General features: G+C 36.6%; 2 protein-coding genes across 6 annotated transcripts in view; one reads left to right on the top strand and one right to left on the bottom strand.

Annotated features, from left to right (window-relative positions):
- The window catches only part of LOC125664562 (multiple epidermal growth factor-like domains protein 10), a 182250-nt gene extending 174363 nt beyond the window's left edge, over positions 1–7887 (top strand). The window contains exons 4-8 of one of the 4 annotated variants that reach the window (XM_056151347.1): positions 5019–5068; positions 5357–5469; positions 5889–5907; positions 6061–6138; positions 7673–7887. In XM_056151347.1, the coding sequence (XP_056007322.1) occupies positions 5019–5068; positions 5357–5469; positions 5889–5907; positions 6061–6138; positions 7673–7815 (403 nt within the window). In that variant the 3' untranslated portion in view covers positions 7816–7887. Of the gene's footprint in view, positions 1–5018; positions 5069–5356; positions 5489–5775; positions 5908–6060; positions 6139–7013 lie in introns of all 4 variants that reach the window. The other 3 variants (XM_056151335.1, XM_056151325.1, XM_056151343.1) reach the window with 3 other exon arrangements.
- LOC125664485 (uncharacterized) overlaps positions 1–24116 on the bottom strand; it is a 299224-nt gene that overhangs the window by 98355 nt on the left and 176753 nt on the right. The gene's annotated exons all lie outside the window — the stretch shown is intronic.

Here is a 24116-nt window from a genome sequence, read left to right as displayed (position 1 = left end):
GTTCCATTGTCTTTTTGCGAAACCAGTAATTATTCAAAGTTAATAAAATATGATTATTTCAAACAATATTATTGAAATAAAACCGGATCCGCGCCATCGTCGGAATCGGGCTACGTACATCAATCGATTTTGGATTTTGCCCCCAAAATTTCAATAGATTATATGCTCAATTTATGAACTTGAATATATATGTAACCATGTTAGGGATAATTACAAAAACCTTGCACTAGTTAACAATTTTGGTTATTTGATCAAACAATTACGAAGCTAAGTCCTCCAATCCACTCCAGATACAATCGAGATCCAACCATCGTCTGCACCGCGCCTTTACTTCCACACATTTTCTTTATACGTTTATCACACTATATATATTTTAATTATATGAAGGCCGTTGCATTTAATAAATTTCTGGCTTCACATGTTTCATCTCCGTGCATTCAGTTTTCTTGGCACTGATAAGCATGTTGAAATCGCTGTCGCAGTACATAAAAAGATTTGGGGAGCCGAGGGGTGCTTAACTCGATAGGCTACTTAGATGTGAAGATATATTGGCCTATCCCGTATTGTTTAATGATTGATAAAGTTATATTACAATATCTGGGTACCAGACAAAAATTAGGCGTCCACATAACAATACAAAGGATAGACTGTAGGCCACAAGACTCTGAGATATCTACAACATTCGTTCGGTTGTTTACGTGTCAACCGATTTGGACACACGTCATCGGGTACCGTTATATGTCGACACACAGCTATTCCGGTCCATTGCATATTTCATCCGTCAGAAATCAATAGATAGAAATACATACAAATATGAAAACGAAAAATATATATAGCAATATGAATCTTGTTTTGCTTTTAAATGAAATTTATTGACAAACAGAATTACATTTGATCTAATTAGCAAAAATACAAGGCAGTTAATAAAAAGGGATAATAATAATGAATAATTCGAAAATGAAAAAAAAAAAATGTAAAAAGAATGCTAACGAAAATAGTGTATATTTCATTGTTTCAATTATATTTATCATTGAAAATTCAGTCTCAACAGCAAATATCCAAAACCACAAATCTTATAACAAAATAAAAAAGACAAATGGAAAAAAGAAGATATCGTTAATACTGATTAAAATAGAGGTGAACATATGAATGACACTCGTTCCTGAAGTAAAAGTTGATGTGTTTATTTTTAAAATATATTATCCTACATAATTAAGTAAAATATTGCTAAGCATTATAGAAGGAAGAACTGAACACATTATTAAACCACACTGTCTTACTTAATTTAGTTTGAGTGTTTGTAACATGGAGGAAGTGTCTGATAACGGAAAAAGGTTTCCCTCATGCATTTTATGTAAGATAAGAACTAAACCTTATGGCAGGAAGAAATGTGAAAGTGCTAAAATAAGCAAATTTTATGGTGGATGCCAAACTACAGATGTGTTAATTCACAATGGAGTTAACCCCTTGGTTGATAAAATTCTTGTTTCTATTTATGTGATAATAACATCCGCTTAATTTTGTTTGCACACTATCCAAATATATGCAAGGAGGGAGTTTGGTTCTATTATATGTAGCATTATCAGAATAAGATTTTTTAATTAATGAATTCGTTTCATAGATGTTATGGAGTTAATGATAATAATTAAGGCATTTTGAAATAGACACAGGTCTAGATATTATTGTAATAAATGATCTGGATAGGAAACTAATGAAATTAAATACATGGAACATATTTTACCTGATGATGAGTTCACGTGAACATTTTCTTACCCTTATGTAAAATAAATTATCTCCATATGGCTAAACTAAATGTTCATGTGTTATTCTGTATATGTGCGGCTACTTTTGTAACATTTTCCTTACCCCCTCCCCCTATCATAAACGTAACTCCCTATATAGCAAAACACAAAATAAAAGTGTGAAACATAGGATTAAAATGTTTACTCACTGTCCAAAGTTGTACATGTAGCAACGTGCGTCTTAAATAACGCCGCTGTCCAAAGCCTGACTATTACTGTTTTCGGCGTGTTTACATGTATATGCGGGATAATAATAACACCCCCAAACAAATGATAAAAATAAAAATCCGCAAACTTATAAAAGATTGTTAAAAGAAGTGATCAATATTCAACATAAACTACATGTAATATTGAAACGCACATACATACGTCAATAGATCTTATTCGCAAGTCAACGGTTGGATCCACCGTGTTTTTGTGTACATTTTAAGATGCCCCCCCACCCCCTCCCCGAAAACTATCGGTTTGCGCAATAAATGGTTATACAGTTAAAATATTGGGATTGGGTTTATCTTCATGTCATACTTAAATAACAAAGCTAAGTAAAGAGGTACTGAATTAATATTACATTAAAACTGTTGAATGGTTGCATATAAATAAAAATAAACAAGAGGCCCATGGACCACATCGCTCACCTGAGTCACCTTGGCCCATATCCGAAGACTTTCCATATATATTTGCATGTAAAACCTTAGTCCCTATTATGGCCCAAACTACCCTTTGCAAAATTGAATCTACACTATGTCAGAAAGCTTTCATGTAAATGTCAACTTCTTTGGCCCAATGGTTCTTGAGAAGACAATTTTTAAAGCTTTTCCCTATATTTGTATGTAAAACGTTGATACCCCCCCCCCCCACTTGTGTACCCATCCTACCCCCGGGGGCCATGATTTGGACAAACTTGAATCTGCTCTATGTCAGAAAGTTTTCTTGTAAATATCAGCTTTTCTGACTCAGTAGTACTTGAGAAGAAGATTTTTCCTCAATATTTGTATGTAAAACTTATTGTGGCCCCCATCCAACCCCCGGGGCCCATAATTTGAACAAACTTGAATCTGCATTATGTCAGGAAGCTTTCATGTAAATCTCAGCTTTTCTGGCTTAGTGATTCTTGAGAAGAAGATTATTAAAGTTTTCCCTTATACATTTGTATGTAAAACTTTGACCCCCTCCCCTACCCCCCGGGGGCCATGATTTGAACAAACTTGAATCTGCACTATGTCAGAATATTTTCATGTAAAAATCAGCTTTTTTTGGCTCAATGGTTCTTGAGAAGAAGATTTTTAAAGATTTTTCCTATATATTTGTATGTAAAACTTTGATCCCCTATTGTGGCCCCATCCAAACCCCGGGGTCCATGATTTGAACAAACTTGAATCTGCATTATATCAGGAATATTTCATTTAAATCTCAGCTTTTCTGGCTTAGTGGTTCTTGAGAAGAAGATTTTTAAAGTTTTTCCCTATATATTTGTGTGCAAAACTGTGATCCCCCTTGGGGCTTCATCCGCTCCCCGGGGGCCATGATTTGAACAAACTTGAATCTACACTATGTCAGAAAGTTTTCATGTAAAAATCAGCTTTTCTGTCTCAATGGTTCTTGAAAAGAAGATTTTTAAAGATTTCTCCTATATATTTGTATGTAAAACTTTGATCCCCTATTGTGGCCCATCCAACCCCCGGGGCCCATGATTTAAACAAACTTGAATCTGCATTATGTCAGGAAGCTTTCATGTAAATCTCAGCTTTTCTGGCTTAGTGCTTTTTGAGAAGAAGATTTTTAAATGACCCCACCCTATTTTTGCATTTTTGTGATTATCTCCCCTTTGAAATGGACATAGCCCTTGATTTGAACAAATTTGAAAGCCCTTTACCCATGGATGTTTTTGGCCAGGTTTGGTTGAAATTGACCCAGTGGTTCTGGAGAAGAAGTCGAAAATGTGAAAAGTTTGCAGACAGACGGACAGACAGACAGACGGACGCCGGACAAAATGTGATCAGAAAAGCTCACTTGAGCCTTCGGCTCAGGTGAGCTAAAAAATATAAAGAGAGAGAAGGAGACAAACAGAGAGAGAGGAGAAAAGGATGTACGGGTATACTATATAGGTGTGTGTTTTAATATAGAATTAACAGTGTTTTTGTTTCACTTTTATACCTAGAGAACTTTCACGTAAAAGTACATGAAACGTTGTAAATTTGTGACCTTACGTTGCAAAATTGCGACGTCAACAACAATCTGGCCAAAACAATGGATACTTTGAACGTCAATAACTTAAAAAAAATTGAAAAGATATCGAAAAAAGGATAACATATTTGAAAAATAGATATTCCTGGCTTCTGTCCCCGATAATAATATCATGTTCTGACTAAGGGCCATTTTTGGCTATTCGTGGCTCTGGTTCTTTGAAAACGCATGGTGGTGTTTTCATCGAATCCTGATATAGAGAATATGTGTAGGCTACATATGTAGGCCTAATGTTTACTGCGCAGCGCAAGGTCGACTTTTGAGACGTTCCAATAGAAAGTACTAGATATTTTTTTTTTATAAATCTAAACCCGACATGCATCAGAAAATGCTACATGAATTGCGGTTTATTTACTTTATATAAGTTTTAAACTAAATTATATCTTACCATTACCATTACATATACAGCATTGTCGCCTATTAAATCCGACACAGTAAACTGTAAACAATTCACAGATTGCGATCCACATGCCATCGAGTTGGTGTGACGTCATCTAGTATATGTACATTTTGTAATACAGGACGCATTAAATGCTTTGATGGCGAATCATGCAATTTCTCAAGTGAAAATATATTTTATAATGAAACAGCAAAATTGCAAGTACTTATACTATTATTTTGAAAATGATATCGTTGCGTCCGAATTAGTTACCGTTAATGTTTTGTGCACTTATAAGTGAATAAAAATATAGTACGCCTTGTTTTATATCGAGAGAAAAAGTCAAACAAAAGTAATTTAAGTAGTTCCAGCTGCTGGTTGTCAAGGGTGTGTGTCCCCATAGCAAGTTATTAGCTATGACGTCACAGCCTACTGTACTACGCTACTTACTTACTAAGGCCAAGCAAGTTATATTATACAAAATAATGTATGTTCCTCCATCAGTTTCAGCCATTCAAATTGCGTGTTACAAGTGAAATTAAATTAATGCATTAGAAAACATAAAACATATTAATTAATATATTCAATTTCAGACCAAGAATATGCGGTATTGGTTATATCCTACACAACAACAGGTGTACAGGTAAAGAAGTCATGTTATATTTCATAATCAAATCAATTTAGGGGCCTTATAAACGTCACTTTGTAACACATGATTACGATATCTTCAATGTATGAAAGGTGAAGATAACGAACAGACATCAATCTCATAACTCCTATGATATATCCTGGAGGTACCACTAAATAGGTTAAATTCTAAACGTGTTTATGGCGTGATATCTTAATGATGAAACCAATTCTGGTTTGATTTTATAGATATACATACATCTACTGAAAGCGGGTGTATTAATAAAGTTTCGAGTTTTTGTAGAATGTGAAGCAGGAACGAGAGGAATAAACTGTAGTAAAACATGTCCTGATGGGTATTACGGCAGACTGTGTCAGTTAGTGTGTCCTACAGATTGTAAAGGAACATGCAACAAGGTCAAAGGAAGCTGTCCGGGTAAATTAATCCTTCAACATAAGTACAGCTCTAGATCTACATTATATCTATTCGTCATACATCTTAATTTCAATTCAGTTGCAAGGTGAACACTAAAATATTCCAAAAAATTCGTGGATTTCATATGATATATCCTGAAGGTGCCACTAAATAGGTTAAATTCTTAACGTGTTTAGGGCGGTATATCGTAATGATAAAACCAATTCTGGTTTGGTTTTATAGATACACGTACAACTACTGAAAGTGGTTAATTAATAATTAATTAATAAAGGTTGGATTTTTTGTAGAATGTGAAGCTGGAACAAGAGGTATAAACTGTAGTGAAACATGTCCTGATGGGTATTACGGCAGACTGTGTCAGGAAGTATGTCCTACAGATTGTAAAGGAATCTGCAACAAGGTCAACGGAAGCTGTCCGGGTAAATTAATCCTTCAACATGAGTACAGCTCTAGATCTACATTGTATCTATTCGTCATTCATCTTAATTTCAATTCAGTTCCAAGATGAACACTAACATATTCCAAAAAAAATCGCAACAATTCATGAATTTCATATCAATTTTCTTTATCAGATGAAGACGACAGTCATGTCAGTGTGGAAATCGACAGACCCCATTCTACACATGAAAGTGTCACATGTAGATACACAGGTATTCAAAATATGTGTCATGATCGCTTTGAATATGCAACCTCCAGAGCGTTTACAATATAAGTATTTTGTTCTATGGTTCTTTCAATTATACACGAACATCTCCCTACAGATGTATTGTACTTGTAGAAATCATGATTTATAATCTTTAGACGCGTGGATCGAAACATATCTTTATACTACGCAAAATCGACTCGATTCAAATTTTAAAAAGATCACTCGAACACATGAACTTTCTGAAACAAGTACATTATGTACCAATACATTGATTTAGGTAGTACATGGGATTCATGGAATATTACAAATATATCATATGCCATCATAACAACGCAATAATTTAAACTTTCAAAAGTAGTGAAAGTATTATGGAAATAACGATGCGTGTGTTCATTTGTATGCTGTGGTTGACGACTGGGACTGCGGGTAACAGCTTGCACTCCTGTCCAACAGATCGACAGTTGCCCATGACCCCTGTCAACAACTACCCATATATAAATAGATTAATATCACTCAATCACTTAACATGCTATGATTGAACAAGATTCAAAACTTTATTTATGTTAGATTCTTGAAAAGTAATTAACATTAATTTTGAATCCTTTGAAAATTAATGTTAATTACTTTCAATACTTTTAAATTACTATTTAAACAATAAATAATGATAATCAACACATACATTATTCTTTTTCTAACTCCATCAAATCGAAACGTTACAAAATATGCTAATAATAAAATCAGAATCGATTTGGGGGGGGGGGGGATTCAGAAAATGTTAGTCAAGGGGGATGTAACTTGCTTTTTAAGAATTATTTCCGATTTATAAAGCGATGTTCAGTCTTATGCGTACGTGTTCATGTACCTGATGTTCCACTTCAGTGATATGGAGAGGTAGATTATGTTTTCATGGTAACTAAATTCTGCAGTCAGGGTAAGTACATCTTTGTTATAAATACTATAAGAGGCTGTTATGTAAACTTGTACACATTTAACTGGCCATGTTTCATGTGTTACACAGAGAAACGCTATAGTTTAGTAGTTATTTCCAATTTATCAGGAACTCCTTGTCACGTGTGTGTAGTTACATCACTTCCCCTTTTTGAATGACCTTAATCTCAGAAACCGCTTATGTTCGGCAATCTCCGATCCCGTGTCTGAGTATATGACGTTTACGTCTGATGCTATGGTGGTTTATAGGAAATGCTTGTTGCTGGTATGCTCTCGGGCAATATTCCTTTGCTTATTTGCTGAATTTGTATTCAGATGTTGGGGATTATATTAACTACGTATAGGGATAGGTGGTGATTGGTTCTTACTTGCATCGTCAGTTAGATAAGTAGTTATGCGTTTTCTTTTCAGGTCGTTTCATTATCTTGCTTTGCTGTATGAAATGGTGTAAATCAATTTAACTTTAGTATTGTTTCTGTTTGTTCGTATACGTACTTATGTGTTGTACGGCAGCCCAGTTGGGAGTTTAAATTATCACATTTCAAGAAATTTGTTGGAAGGTTTCTAGATGTAAGTACATGTATTTGTAGTGAATGTCTGCTGGTGGGCGAAGTTTACCCAATGGCGTAACAATCTGACTCTATGGAGAGGGCGGAGGATGACCTTAACACGAGATACAAATATGGGCGTTCATGATGGATACGTGGTGCAATGGACAATTTCATTTTATTGATTGATTGTTTTCTTTTGTATATTTGTATATATTTATTTGGTTTTATATGAAATTGTAAATAGTTAAACGAAACACTTTGTTTTCACTGGTCAAGCTGGACGGTGTCTTGACAAATGGTGCCAGAAGTGGGATGCATTATCAATTGCATTCATTTATCGATTCGATATCCCAGTGAAATGAATTTTACTAGGAACTCACATCTCAACTTTCTGACAAACAGGCTTCTCCATCATTAACTTCCCATACATATGTAGCTATATCCCATCATAGTCTGCCTATAATCAGTTTTTAAATCGAGGTAGGCTAGTGACAAAGAAGTTGAAATTGCAAGGTTTTGGTCAGAGTTCATATGATAAAATGCAAGCCTATAATTGGCATCGAGTTTCGTTTTTCTGCTAACTGCTAGAAGTTTTTGCTCTACTCATCATGACATGATCGATCGCCTGCCAGAAGGAGCATGTGCTATGAATTTCGGTTACATCGATGCTTTAATTACAAATACTTTATAAACAGCGAGTGTCAAGCCTGTAAATTATACCGACAGATATAATGACCTAGCTGTTTTGCAAGACTTAATTGGCGTAACTACTCGGCAATTTTCGCGAGTGAGAAACGTTACTAAATGATTTTGCGTCAAATTTGGTAGATGCTAATTTTATTGAACTGGACAGGTTTCACAAAAGCCAGTTCTATCAATGTTTAAATCCTGGGATTTATGTCGAGAAGCTTTCATGTTAATTTGAATGTTTCAGACCAGTGGTTCTTGGGACGATTTTTCAATGACCCAACCCTATTTTTCCATTTTCGTGAAATCTTATCTCCCCCTTGAAGGGGGTATGATCCTTCATTTGCATAAAATTGAATCTCCTTTACCAAAGGATGCTTTGTCCCAAGTTTAATTACAATTCGCCGGGTGGTTCTGGAGCAGAAAATGACAACGACGCCAACAACAGACAACAGAAAGTTGTATTTTTTTTCTTCAATTTATAATCGGGGATGGAGAATTTATGGCAAGCGCTTTTACTGGAAGGGTGTCCGGGTAGCGTAGAGGTAGCGCTCTCGCTTCTTATCGCTGCGACCCGAGTTCGATCCCCTTGATCGGCAGTGGTTGTAAGTGAGAGGGTATGGCGGTCACCCGCTCGGACACGTGGGTTTCCTCCCGCACAAATGACCCCCTACCGCAAATATCCGTGGATGAAAGGACCCCATTGGAAATAAGCTTTCGAGCTTTCATGGGTTATCCTTGATATTTATGTAAGTTTGTACTTATGTATATACCGAATAAACATTTATTTACTTATCTGTTTATTCGCAAAAATAAGATATCTCTTATTTTAAAGAGATATCTCTAAATTTTAATCTTTAACAAAAGAGGTAACTCTTTCACTTAGAGACGCATGTCTTTTAATTTTAGAGATATCTCTTACATTTAGAGAGTTATCTCTTTTACTTAGAGAGTTATCTCTTACACTTAGAGCGATATCTTATACTTTAAGATATATCTCTTTCAATTAGAGATGTATTTCTTTCATTTTGAGAGATATCTCTTTCATTTAAAGAAATATTTCTTTTACTCTGAGAGATATTTCTTTTGCTTTGAGAGATATCTCCTTCACTTTAAGAAATATTTCTCTAAGAATTCCTAAAGAGATATCATAATATAATAGATCTCTTTAATCGTCGAAAAAGAGATATTCCTCAAAGAGAAAGATATTTCTCACATTATCACCAGTGTGAGATCGACTTTACCCATGTGAGACAGCCATGTGAGATTATTCTATACCATATACCTAGTAGTGTATCAGCCCTGATACACCTATCTTGGCTAGGGTGAGACAGCTGCAAGTAGGTAGGGCTGTCTCGCCCTAAGGGCCGAGATAGCTCTGTCTCGGTCCGTTGTCAAGGGGCTGTCTCGCCCTCAAATTTCAAATGGCTATTTCTTCTTTAATCTTTTGAAATCTAACATAACTACATGAAAAAAATGATGTTAGACACAATTTTTTTCAAATATAATACTTTCTTCCACGACAAAATTTAATTTAAGCAGAAAAATTAAATAAAAACGTTTTCAAAAACTGCGCTAAATTGTAGCGAGTATCTAAGCAAAGGGGGGTAACCCAAGTAACAACTGTTTATTTAGAACAATAACACGATTAACTTCATTTCAAAACAATCAACGTTCTAGGCGACAGAAAACAGTGGGAGGATTATGGAGGGTGATTCTCAAGCATTTTCAGAAATTCCCGGTCCTAATGGAGATAAAATGTTAATTTACAGCAATTTTGATGTAGAAAACTGTTTTAAAACGATTTCTGAAATCTAAAATCCCGAGGACTTGGCAATAAAACGAGAAAAACAGAACCATTATCTTCCGACGTATTTCAACGACTTACAGATGCTAAACAGATGGGAAACGGTAAAAAAAAACTTACTTCAGTATAAGGTAACATTCCCTTAAGCAAAGAAATAGCAGCATCAGACGTTCATACGATGACGCCACGTAAACAAAGTTCTACAACTCTTACAAATTATATGAAATATTGAAAACGGGCGAGTTGGTAAATCCGAAAAATAATTCACTTATTTCCAATTTTAGTATCAATTAGCAAGCCCCTAGGAGCTGCTTAATAGAATATGCATGTACATGAACAACACAGCGATATATATGACGGGTTTTTCAGCCAAGCAGTTCAGTTAATTCTAGACCACATGAGGGGATGTCCATAATTAATCATCCAATTACCGTGACCAGCAATGGAATAAAGCTACAAAACCCAGACTTTAGCATGTTTCACAATGCCAATAGTACTGGAAACATATCCATTAAAGTAAACTCACTGAAGAAATGAAATAGTCAAATATCGTTGTACAGTATACCATGTATTTATGTTTGGGTCAATACCACCACCCCACCCCCCCCACCCCCCAATTTAAAAAAAATGTTTATCGACTTGTTGTGTTTTAGGTATATGATATAAAAAATATCACACTCTAATGTTGATCTCGGACCTGGGATTGCCCCTCGAGTGATCTCGGCCCGAGCCCGTCGACTCTCGCCCTACGGGCTCTGGCCGATATCAACTCTCGGGGCCAATCCCAGGTCCGAGATCAACATTAGAGTGTGATATTATATATGTCTCACACTGCTGCGACGTCATTTGATTGTGACGTCATATATTTTCTATTTATATTACACGGTGAAGATTTACACACTGAATGACTGAACAGTACTCACTAATAAGTAAATTATATATTCAAATAATCTTCTAATAAACTAAGTCTAAAGATGTACTATTGATCTTGTAGATAAATAACTTATAGCTTAGTATTTCTACTGTACTTCCTCCCCTACTTATAAAATGATTTGCAAAGACAGGAAGCAATGTACAGCTAAAGTTGCCTGTAACAAATTATTTAGTGGACACTGCAGATTTAAAATACTAATGTGCAGACCGTATCTGAAAAATGGGCTGCAAAATTGATCCAATATAGTGTACAGCTATATCTGCACATAACAAAATATATCCACAAGTAACTATTACACAAGACAGACGTTAACTTGCATGTAAAGCTAAATAACTATGCTAAATAAATATAAAGATATAACACGTATGGCATACAAAAAGAAAAAGCACAGCGTTAAAATATTTTGCAAGCAAAAGATAACAGTAAACTGCTCATACTTTCACCAGAGGGCGCGCTACGCACATCAGTGTCTGTCAGCTAACATCCCAGACTGTACTTGTCAATGCTGGTACCGGACATCCATGACTGTAACTGCACACTAATGTCAAAGTCGGAATGTCAGAGCAAGATTTTCCGAAATGTTTAAACTTCTAGTAAATATGTTAATAATTACGGATGGTTTTTTAATGAAAAATACCCCATGTGTAAATATTAAGAAAAGAAGACTGATTTCTAATAAATCTATTGTATAGAAAGTTGTGATCGACAAAAGGTAATATTTACTGGTGGGTGAAAATATCGAGGAAAATGTATCATAGACTCTAGACAAAGAGAATAAATCTAATTTCTATGCTTAAATCCATTGTATAGATCGCCATATTCGCTAACAGAAACATTTACAACAGTAGTCAAAACACACAAGTAAACCAGATATTATCCAAGTTTCTTTTATCAATACGAAGAAACAGGAAATTGAAATCAGAGTCTACATTATTCATCTCCGTACGCTACCTGTCCTGAAATCATAATATATTTTTCATCCATGAGTGTACATTGTGAATGTTCCTCATACAAAATCTACGACTTAATCTGTCCTGTATACACACGTTATTCTACATCCATTACAGTACCTGTGCCTGATTAACAACATACACGACTGTACCTGTCCTGTATACACAAGATAGTTTACATCTATGACTGTACCTGTGCCTGGTTAACAACATCCATGACTGTACCTGTCCTGTATACACAAGATAGTTTACATCTATGACTGTACCTGTGCCTGGTTAACAACATCCATGACTGTACCTGTCCTGTATATACAAGATATTCTACATCCATGACTGTACCTGTCCTGTATACACAAGATACTCCACATCCATGACTGTACCTGTCCTGTATATACAAGATATTCCACATCCATGACTGTATCTGTGCCTGATTAACAACATCCACGACTGTACCTGTCCTGTATACACAAGATAGGTTACATCCATGACTGTACCTGTGCCTGATTAACAACATCCACGACTGTACCTATCCTGTATATACAAGATATTCTACATCAATGACAGTACCTGTGCCTGATTAACAACATCCATGACTGTACCTGTCCTGTATACATCAGATAGTTTACATCCATGACTGTACCTGTGCCTGATTAACAACATCCACGACTGTAACTGTCCTGTATACACACATTATTTTACATCCGTGACTGTACCTGTGCCTGATTAACAACATCCATAACTGTACCTGTGCCTGACTAACAACATCCACGACTGTACCTGTCCTTTATTCACAAAGTATTCTACATCCATGTCTGTACAAAACTAGGTATATATCCATGTAAGATATAATATGATTTAGGTATTATAACAGTTAATCAGATGATTACAATGTAATGGTGGCAGTTTGAGTATTGCAGAAAAGTTGCAAATAATATACCGCCTGCCTGAACCTGAATGACTGTATGAATAGTACATGTAAATGTATAATGTAACAACTTTATCAGAGAGAAATTCACAGTAGCATTCCTATAATGAAAGAACCTCATTCAGAATAGCTGAATAGATATCAAAGTCAAGCAGGAAGCATACAATTTTAAATTTAATGAGATAAACTCTAAAACTTGCAAGCAATGAGGGCAATGTTATCAATTAATAACAATGTCGGGCTTTTTTTTCTGTGGACTAACTTCTCTGTTTTCTGAGCTGTAAATAAGATGAAAAATATTTAGTCTTCATGTAGCCACTATGAATACAATGTTGTTAACTTTCAAACAATACTTGTTCAATTCACTCAGATAAGATGAATCGTTGATACAAGTGTAAACATGTGCGAGACAATTAATATTAGATATAGAGATGTAGCTATACTAGAGTTATAATCTGAAACAAATTGTAAAAAAAAAAAAATAATTTGCATAAGGTATAGTAATTGTAAACCTTTTACATATTTCGATTGCATTCTTTTATCGTTTTTGATGAAAGTGTCCTGCTAAATTAAGCACTATAGATACTGTCTTGGAAAATCTGCCAGAGCCCAAGTGCATGGCAAATATGCACCCGCCTATTCTACTAAACTCGGGGAAACTACAAATGCCTTTGTTAAAACCATTCTTTGTAAAGCTATGATCCTTATTTCAGAGAGATAAATGTCCCAGTTCGTTGAGATATTTACCATTAAAAGTAAAATTCCTAGACGAATTTTTAAATTCCTATGGTAATTTTTAAATTCGTACGGGAAAAATATAAATTCCTGCAGGAAAATAGAATTTCTATTTTCAGACAGGAAAATTGAATTTCCCGTAGGAATGATTCTAAAATTCCAATCGGAGAAAAACAAATCCCGTAGAAATCTCAAATTCCTGCAGGAGTTTAAAAATTCCTATAAAGATGTTAAGGTAAATAATTCACCTAGGTGCAGGAATCCTGAAATTTACAATTTATGCCCCCCCCCCCCTTGTTCCAAATATATTGTAACAGGCTGGCCTCTAGTAATCGTCATCACGTACAATCAAAACTTCTTTATACATCAAATGTTTATTTTCTTCAGATCAACAATGCATAAAGATACACAAAACTGCGTTGGTCCATCATTAAACAATGTCACCTGGGAATCACAACCCGTATATAATTATAACCTTTCACAGGGTCTTATGAGTGGTGGGAGATAGCTCAAGGTTTCAGAAGAATGAGAATAGCATTGTACAGTAGAGGGGAATAAAAGGGGAATAACTCTGGCAAAGAGAATCTACATATAGGATACTTGCTGTCAGGAATTATTACTATAATAATAATGTTCAATAACTTTGGATTGTCAGGAATTAAATTGTAAGAAAATAAGATGTCAGGATTTTACTTGTCAGGAATTTATTTGTCAGGATTTTACATGTCAGGAATTTATTTGTCAGGATTTCAATTGTCAAGTAATTATAATTTATCCAAACATTAAATAGGAAAGAAGTATTGAAAAGTTTCTTTATAATGATTATGATCTCTTGTCAACAAATTCATTTTGTACCTAAGTTTCTCTCAAATTTTGTCCTGACACTGATGTGCTTGAGACAGCTATCTAACTAAAATGAGCTTCTTTCTCCCTTATATAGTTTCAGCAGCTAGGAAAGAGCCAATCAAATTGCTCAATTTTCCTGACAATTCCTGACAGAAAAACTTATCTTAAATCATGCAATAAACACTGTCATCTTTATACAAAAATAATATGCAAGTAAAATTAATTGATTCAATAAAAATAATTGAATAACTTGCCTAGTTAATTGATTCAAATAGATGCTGAATTCACTGCACTATATTTTGTGACCTCACTACTAACAAGGAAGAAAATGTATCCTTGGGCATGCACAAAATAGTTCCAAATTATGTAACAATAAAATGGGATTGTAATGATAACAACAATTAAAGACTGAATCATATTGACTAAATCTTATCATCTATGTGAATTCTAAATGAAATAACAACACATAGTAGCCATAAGGTAAGTTTGTATCACTTTGAATTAATGCGCCAACTTCACTGTTGATGATGTCATACAATGGCAGCCTCTATGTACTTAACTCTGTGTGCACCCAAGATAAACATGTGTAGGATATATGAATTAAACATAGGATATAGACCAAACAATCTATGGGATATTTCACACAGGTAAGTGTACTAATTAATAGTCATTGATTGTGAACTGTAGGATGCATTTCATTTATAGAAAACATGTGGAAAATAAAATACAGCTGGACCTCATGTTTATATACAACAATAAAAAAAAAACAACCCAATCTCTAAACCAACACAGTCAAATAACAATAATACACCATGACAATTCAAAAGTGGCATTATAGCTTTCCACTATATACAGTAAATGTACAGTTTTCCCTTTAAATTGGAATTTTACATTCTGTTGTGCAACTATAGATCTAATGCACAAAATATGTATCTAAAGGCCACCCCCCTTCCCAAACACAGAAGAAATTTTGTTAAGAAAGACCTGTCTATTACACTCCCCCCAACTTAATTTATACATAATTCTCCGGAATTATAGAAAAGTCCACATCAGTATGATAATGTCTCTCATGACCTGGGTAATCTCAGTCGCACATTATGATCATCGATCATTCGCATGATGTCCTCACCAGTTGTATCCCTGGAACGTAAAACACTTTCCAATATTCTCAAAAACGTCTCCTGGCTTGGTCGCTTGAGTCCATGATTGACTATTTCCTGAAGGGTCTTATAATTATAGAGTCTCATATTGACTTCACAATTGTTCTCCTTTGGAAGTATGGGCATGGCAGTACCAGGAAGGGCTAGGAAATTGTAGCAGGAAAGGAGGTAATTCTTGTCTGTAGAGTAATACAGGTTGGTCTTTGCGTGAATGATAGTGGCAGCCATCTCCCATGCGTATAACTTCTGCTCTGGCGTGAATGCTTCCCACTTCTCTGGTGGCCAAGTGAGAGGTACTGGTCCATCCAGGATGTTGATAGGTTGGATTCCTGTCCACTCCCTCTTGACTGGTGGTAGAAGAGGCATTACTCCGTGTCACAGGAACTTGAGGGCCATGCTCTTCTCACTGCTCTCATCTGATCCCGATGTCTCCAAAATAGTGGACTCAGCTGCTGGAACGAAAAGGGAGATCTCCGCGGGAAGCTGGTCTAAGGACTCTGATGATGCTGGATTACTCTGCTCTTCAGGCCGCTCCTGTGGTGCTATGCTTTCTGGTTCTCTACTCCCTTCTTCTATAACTATTCTCTCCACAGGCTGCTCTGAGTTTTGTTCATTCTCCTTTAATACCGGTTCTTGATTCAATGGGTTCATACTCGCATTGTCACTACTGTTCCTGATGTCTTTCTGTACTGTTTCTTCCTTCTGTTCCTTGCTTCTTGCACCAATTACTGTTCCTTCCTTCTTGTTGGATTCCTCCTTCTTGCTCTTCATGTGTTCTTTCTCACTGTGCCGCTTCACCAATTGGTCTTTCTCATCATCTCTCTTTCCCTTTCCAAGTACTTCTCTGCGATTTTCTTTCTGATTGATTGTTCTATCAAACAGAGGTTGAATTCTCCTCTGAATACTCCTGATGTCCCTCTCATGCACTCCAATATCATCAGTTATTACTCTGGAGAGTCTGGAACCGGGGAATTTGACACTGGTAAAAAATGGTGGTGTTACTTCACACCCACGAACTCTTCTAAAAACTGCAGCCATTGTCTTGGGGTCAGAGTACAGGGGCCTTAGCGTAACCAGATACCACAGGGTATGATCCTCTGAGTGAATGATGGCTCTCAATTCCCTGTCATGGTTGACATTACAGAGGATAATGCTGTCGTTCACTTCAGGTTCCTCTGAATGGTAATGTTTTCTTTTTTTGAGTTGTGGCTCTCTGCTGCACTCATTTTCATCATGACCAGGCTCTCTTTCTTTTTTCTCCTTCCAGCTACTTTCCCACTTTTCTTGTGTTTTCTTACTGATTTTGGCCCTCTCACACCATTCTCTCGCATAATCCCTGGCCTTGGTGGCTTGCAGAGTGGTCCAGGTGGTAGGTGTGACTAGTCTCCTGTAATCCTTTGGAAAAACAGATAGCCAATAACCATTGTTTTCTGAGAAGAAAGTTTCCCCCAATCCCTGGGCAATATCATGATGTTTGGAAGTAGCATGCTCCTTAAGTTCTGGAGTGGATCTTTTAAATAATTTCTCCTCAGGACAGAAGGGACAAATCACTCGTAAACAGTTGTGGTCCCAGCTTGACATGTGGTTTTTCCGGCTTCGTAATGAAGTGAACACCTCATTACATTTCCAGCAAGGAATCTTTGCTATGGATGACATCCTAAAGAAATGTAGTGATAGGCATCATAAGACATGGAATAGATGGTATCTTTATATATTGAACTTGACAACCATAAATCCTTGTCTGTCACGTCATTGTCAAACAGTCTTGGGTATACATCTGGGGACAGGGTGTAAAGTATGGGAAGCTCTTGTGTCTTTGTTTTTTTTTATTCAAACAATATGGACAGCATATGGATATGGCAGGTGGTAGTGGTACAGCAGTTCAACAGATAACAACTCCCAACAAAATCATAAACACGACCAATATCACATCATTTTATCCCTTAGACAAATGGCAACTATGGAACTCCTACTGAATACATATTGCTACGAATCTGTAAAAGGCATCGACAATTCGATGGAACATAAAAGAAGGGAAATAAAAACATCTCATTGAGAACCTCTGGGTGATCAGTCCAGTCTTCTCAACCACGTAGCATCAACATCACCAAGCTTGGACTTCATCTTCTGTTAGACCTCAACTTCTACCACTTGTATTACCACTACTAATACTAATTACATTCATCTGTTGTCTCAAAGGCCTGCTGTCTACCAAACTGCCGAATCCATCCAGGTACATTCCTGCCATGATACTTCGCCAGACGATCAATATGGTACACCTTAGGAGTCTGAGACCGACTCCTTTTGACCTTGTATGTAACATCATCGATACACTTGGTCACCACAAAAGGACCCTTCCAAGGTGGAGTCAGTTTACTGCATACTCACTTGGTTCTGACTGGCTCGTAAATCCATACAGGTTGACCAATTTGTAGTTTCCTCTTCTTGGCTCTTAGATCATATGCTCTTTTCTGGTACTGAGATCTCTGTTTTAAACATTTCCTTGCAGCTTCGTGTACTAACTTAAGTTTAGCCTTGAGGCTCTGTACATAATCTTCATCTTCCCAGCATCCCCCATTATCTGATTGTCCAATGACTGCTTGTAAAGGCATAATTGTCTTCTTGCCCAATGTCATCTTATTTGGTGTTTGGTTTGTGCTGACATGAACTGAGGATCTATAGGCCATCATGACTTGTTGTAGATATTCATCCCACCGTCTTTGATCTTTTTCACAGTACATAGTTAACATGGGTGCAAGAGTTCGATGAAACCTTTCAATATTTCCATTTGACTGCGGACGTAGTGCAGTGGTCCTAGTTTTGTCAATATTCAAAAGTGTACAAATGTTTTGAAATATTTCAGATTCAAAGTTACTCCCTCTATCTGAGTGAACCTGAAGAGGACATCCAAAGCGGCTTATGAAATTGTTGACAAAGGTTTTGGCTATGGTACTCGCTGTTTGGTCTGCCAAAGAATAGCCTCGGTCCATTTAGTAAAGCAGTCACACATGGTCAATATGTATTTATTTCCAGAGTTCGTGAGGGGCAATGGTCCAAATATATCTATTTCTATTCGCTCAAAAGGCTCTCCAACCAAGTAACTTCCAAGTGGAGCTGGGCTATTTTTCCTTGATTTCCTTGCTGAACATTTATGACAGGTTTTACAATATATTTTGACATATTCCTTCATCCCAGGCCAGTAGAACCATTCGTTAATCTTTCAAATGTCTTGTCTACACCAAAGTGCCCAGAGGATGGTATATCATGCACAAAATGCAGTAAATCTTGCCTTTTTGTCCCTGGTAAAATCAGCTGGATGCACTGTTCACCAACATCTTCTTTTTCCCAGATTCTGTATAACACTCCCCCAAAAGTTCTAAGCCTATCCCACTGAGTCCATAGAGTCTTTAGATGAGAGTTGCCTGATGACACATCTTCCCACGCTGGACGGCCATTCCCTGCTTCCAAGTTTGAAAGTAAAATGCACATCTCAGGATCTGCTAGTTGCTGTAATCTAAGTTCATCCAGGGTCCAGCCAAGCAGTGTTAATTGACTTTCTTTAAATCCACCAGCCTCTTGGAATTGCTGTCTGGTAATGGCTCTTACAGGATATGATTCAAGTGGGTTACACGCATAGTCCTCCTCTTTTTCAGACTCTAGTTCATCAGAAGGTGCCTGTTCCTCAGTTAAATCATCATGCTGATAGCTGTTCTCCTCTTGTCTCTGACAAGATCGGCAAGGATTCCGACTGAGAGCATCTGCATTTCTGTGTTGATAGCCAGGGCGATGAGTGACTTGCAGATTATAGGTTTCCAGATACTGCAGCCATCTTGCAATCTGCCCAGTAGGAATGTTCAAGCTCTTCATCCAGCTCACTGCTGCATTATCTGTCCTAATGATTATATTTTGCCCATACAGATAGGAATGAAAGTTCTTTAATGCCTTTACTACAGCTAGTAGCTCTTTCCTAGTAACACAATAGGATATTTCATGTTTGTTTAGGGTTTTGCTCATGTAAGCAATCACATGTTATTTGTCGTCAATCTTTTGAGACAAGACAGCTCCAATAGCATATTGACTTGCATCAGTGTCTAAAATGAATGGGACATTTGGTTTTGGGTAAGCTAGAATTGGAGATGTCATTAGTGCCTTCTTTAGTTCCTGAAAGGATTCTTCCTGCTCAGATGACCAAAAGAATTGAGCTCACTTGTCACAAATACGATGAAGAGGCCTTGCAATATCTGCAAACCCTTGGACAAAGCGGCGATAATATGATGCTAGTCCAAAAAACTCCTCACCTCTTTCTGCTTCATTGGAGTATTCCAGGTCTTGATGGCTGAGATCTTCTCAGGATCTGTTTGTATTCCCTCCTCGGATACAATATGTCCAAGAAATTTTGTGCTTGATTGAAACAAAATACATTTACTAGGCTTTAATTTCAAATTTGCATCACGCAATCGAAGGAAAACACGTTTCAGTCTCTCTAGAGTCTCATCAAAATTTGATCCAGGTGCAATAATATCGTCTAGGTATAACAGGCAATCCTCCCACTGCAATCCTCTCAAGACATTTTCCATTAACCGCTCAAAAGTAGAAGGAGAGTTTGTGAGACCAAAAGGCATGACAGTGAATTGGTAAAGGCCTTGACTTGTAGCAAATGCAGTCTTATCCTTGTCTTCTGGTGACATCCCAATCTGCCAAAATCCTGAGTTGAGGTCAAGACAGCAGAACCATTTCATACCACTTAAGGAGTCCAAACACTCATCTATTCTTGGTAATGGGTAGGCATCTCTTACTGTGACTTTATTCAAGGTCCTGTAATCAACGCAGAATCTATGTGTGCCGTCTTTCTTTCTTACAAGAACTATATTGGAACACCATGGGCTGCAGGATGGTTCTATAACACCAAGTTCCAACATTTTCTGTAATTCTTTTTGTTCTGTTTCTCGTTTTCCAATAGGCAAGCGTCTACATGGTTGGCGAACAGAAGGAGCTGATCCAGTGTTGATTCTGTGAAGTACTTTATCAGTTCTGCCCAAGTCATCAGGGGATTTAGAAAATATATCTTGAAATTGAACGAGCAGTTCTGACAGTTTGAGTTTTTCATTTGCTTTTAAATTGGTTGAGCTTTTGGTATAGAGTTCCTGTACATGCCGAGGTAGAACGTCAGACACATTATCCAACTTTACAAGATTGCAGGGGCATTCCTTAAGAGTGTGAAGGTAGACTGACTCACAAGTTGCTAGTCTCTGACTTGGATGTAGCTGTACTGTTTCACTGGATATATTGATAACTTGTATTACTGGGCATTCCATTTCTATGTCAATCAGACCAGGTGTAATTATGAGTTGCTCAGATGGTGGAGTCCAGTTAGGAATAAGCTTACCAGACAGGGGTGGTATTTCTGTGTTTTCTTTAATGTGGACTGCGCAGACTGTGTCAACTTCACCTTTAACCCAACAAAGATACAGATTGTTACCAAGTTTCATCTCCATATTTCTGTAGTCAACTCGATCTACATGTCCAATAAGGAAGTCCTGGTCCAGAATCACGGGTTGCTTTATGTCACAGATAATGGTTGGATGCTTAATGTTTTGATCTTTGAAAGAAAATTCATATATGGCAAGGCCTTTTGTGAGTAAATGGCTCCCATCAACTCCCTTCAATACCAGTTTCCTTTATTGCTGGTCTTGAATTCTCAGGTATTTGTTCATGTTTTGACATAGATACTATCGTAGATGTAGAGCTACTATCAATCAAGAAATCTATTGGAAGGCCATTTAAGAATCCTGATGTATAAAATCCATTGTCTTATTTTCCTGTTCTTTCACCACAATCTCCCATATCAGTAGGCCCTTGATTTCCCGTCATCTCCTGGCCTAGTGAGATGGCGGGTAGGAGTTTCCCGACTTTTGCCTTGTCTGTGAATTAGCACCTCCCTGGTGTGTAGGATTGGCATTCCTTGTAGGACACTGTCTGATGAAGTGATTGGGGCTACCACAACCATAGCATTGGTTTCTAGCTTGTCCACTTTCTCTAGGTCGACTGTGTCTCTGATATTGCCCTTGTTCAAGTTGTTCTAAGTGGGACAATATGGTCTGCATAGTTTTGGAAATTTCATTTTCAGGTCTTTGAAGATCTCCCCCGACCATCCTCATTGTCCTTCTCTTTTGCTTGTGCTACTGTTGAACAATTTCGATCGATACAGCGACACTTCATCTCAAGGGAAATACATTTATAAAGTTGACTGAGTGCCAGAGCTTCTTGAGCCATGCTATCAAGATTAGGATAAGCTCTCTGAGACATCTGCCGCAGGTCATCTCCTAGGGCTGCAATTGATTCTTCTGCTTTACGTTTTCTCCCCTCTAGCCTAGAAAGCCATATGCCCTGTTGACGCAAGCTCCCAAACCTTTGACTTAATTCTTTCACTAAGGTTGAGTAACTATACTTTTCAGCCATTGAAAGACTGATATAAAATGTGCGTGCTGGTCCGCGTAAACTTGCAGCCAATGCCAGCACTTTTTCTTGTTCTGTCCATCTTCCTAGCTCTGAACACAGTGTAAAATGGCTAATATATTCTTCCCAGTCCTCATATCCACTATACGGTTCAGGTTTCACTGGTAGATCTGCTTTCTTGGAAGCTGGCTTTTCTACATGGCAATCGAAATTCATGGGAATCACAACCCGTATATAATTATAACTTTCACAGGGTCTTATGAGTGGTGGGAGATAGCTCAAGGTTTCAGAAGAATGAGAATAGCATTGTACAGTAGAGGGGAATATAAGGGGAATAACTCTGGCAAAGAGAATCTACATATAGGATACTTGCTGTCAGGAATTATTACTATAATAATAATGTTCAATAACTTTGGATTGTCAGGAATTAAATTGTAAGAAAATAAGATGTCAGGATTTTACTTGTTAGGAATTTATTTGTCAGGATTTTACTTGTCAGGAATTTATTTGTCAGGATTTTACTTGTCAGGAATTTATTTGTCAGGATTTCAATTGTCAAGTAATTATAATTTATCCAAACATTAAATAGGAAAGAAGTATTGAATTTTTTTTTTTTTTATAATGATTATGATCTCTTGTCAACAAATCCATTTTTGTACCTAAGTTTCTCTCAAATTTTGTCCTCGCACTGATGTGCTTGAGACAGCTATCTAACTAAAATGAGCTTCTTCCTCCCTTATATAGTTTCAGCAGCTAGGAAAGAGCCAATCAAATTACTCAATTTTCCTGACAATTCCTGACAGAAAAACGTATCTTAAATCATGCAATAAACACTGTCATCTTTATGCAAAAATGATATGCAAGTAAAATTATTGATTCAATAAAAATAATTGAATAACTTGCCTAGTTAATTGATTCAAATAGATGCTGAATTCACTGCACTATATTTTGTGACCTCACTACTGACAAGGAAGAAAATGTATCCTTGGGCATGCACAAAATAGTTCCAAATTATGTAACAATAAAATGGGATTGTAATGATAACAACAATTAAAGACTGAATCATATTGACTAAATCTTATCATCTATGTGAATTCTAAATGAAACAACAACACATAGTAGCCATAAGGTAAGTTTGTATCACTTTGAATTAATGCGCCAACTTCACTGTTGATGATGTCATACAATGGTAGCCTCTATGTACTTAACTCTGTGTGCACCTAAGATAAACATGTGTAGGATATATGAATTAAACATAGGATATAGACCAAACAATCTATGGGATATTTCACACAGGTAAGTGTACTAATTAATAGTCATTGATTGTGAGCTGTAGGATGCATTTCATTCATAGAAAACATGTGGAAAATAAAATACAGCTGGACCTCATGTTTATATACAACAATAAAAAAAAACCCAATCTCTGAACCAACGCAGTCAAAGAACAATAATAAACCATGACAATTCAACAATGGCATTATAGCTTTCCACTATATACAGTAAATGTACAGTTTTCCCTTTAAATTGGAATTTCACATTCTGTTGTGCAACTATAGATCTAATGCACAAAATATGTATCTAAAGGCCACCCCCCTTTCCAAACACAGAAGAAAATTTGCTAAGAAAGACCTGTCTATTACAATATTTCATACCAAATTTGAAAAGAGTTGGAATGATAGTTATCAAGAAGTTAAAAATGTCTATTGTTCACACATTTAATAACTGACCATTTTGGCCCCACCCTGATACCAAAACCCCTACCCCTGGGATCATCAAATTTACAATTTTGGTAAAGGACTACCTGTTCTTTTTAAATATCTACATTTGTATTTACTTTCAATTGAGTATCAATAGCACTAAAGAAGATGTTATTTAAGTGTTTTACACATAAACACCATATACCGAATTTGGCCCCGCCCTGGGGGTCAGAACCCCTACCCCGGGGACCATGAAATTTACAATTTTGGTAGAATCCTTCCTCCT

This window comes from Ostrea edulis, chromosome 1 (assembly GCF_947568905.1).
Source record: "Ostrea edulis chromosome 1, xbOstEdul1.1, whole genome shotgun sequence".
Taxonomy (NCBI): domain Eukaryota; kingdom Metazoa; phylum Mollusca; class Bivalvia; order Ostreida; family Ostreidae; genus Ostrea; species Ostrea edulis.
The sequence above is the reverse complement of the archived record's forward strand: the minus strand, read 5'-3'. Positions and strand labels throughout refer to the sequence as shown.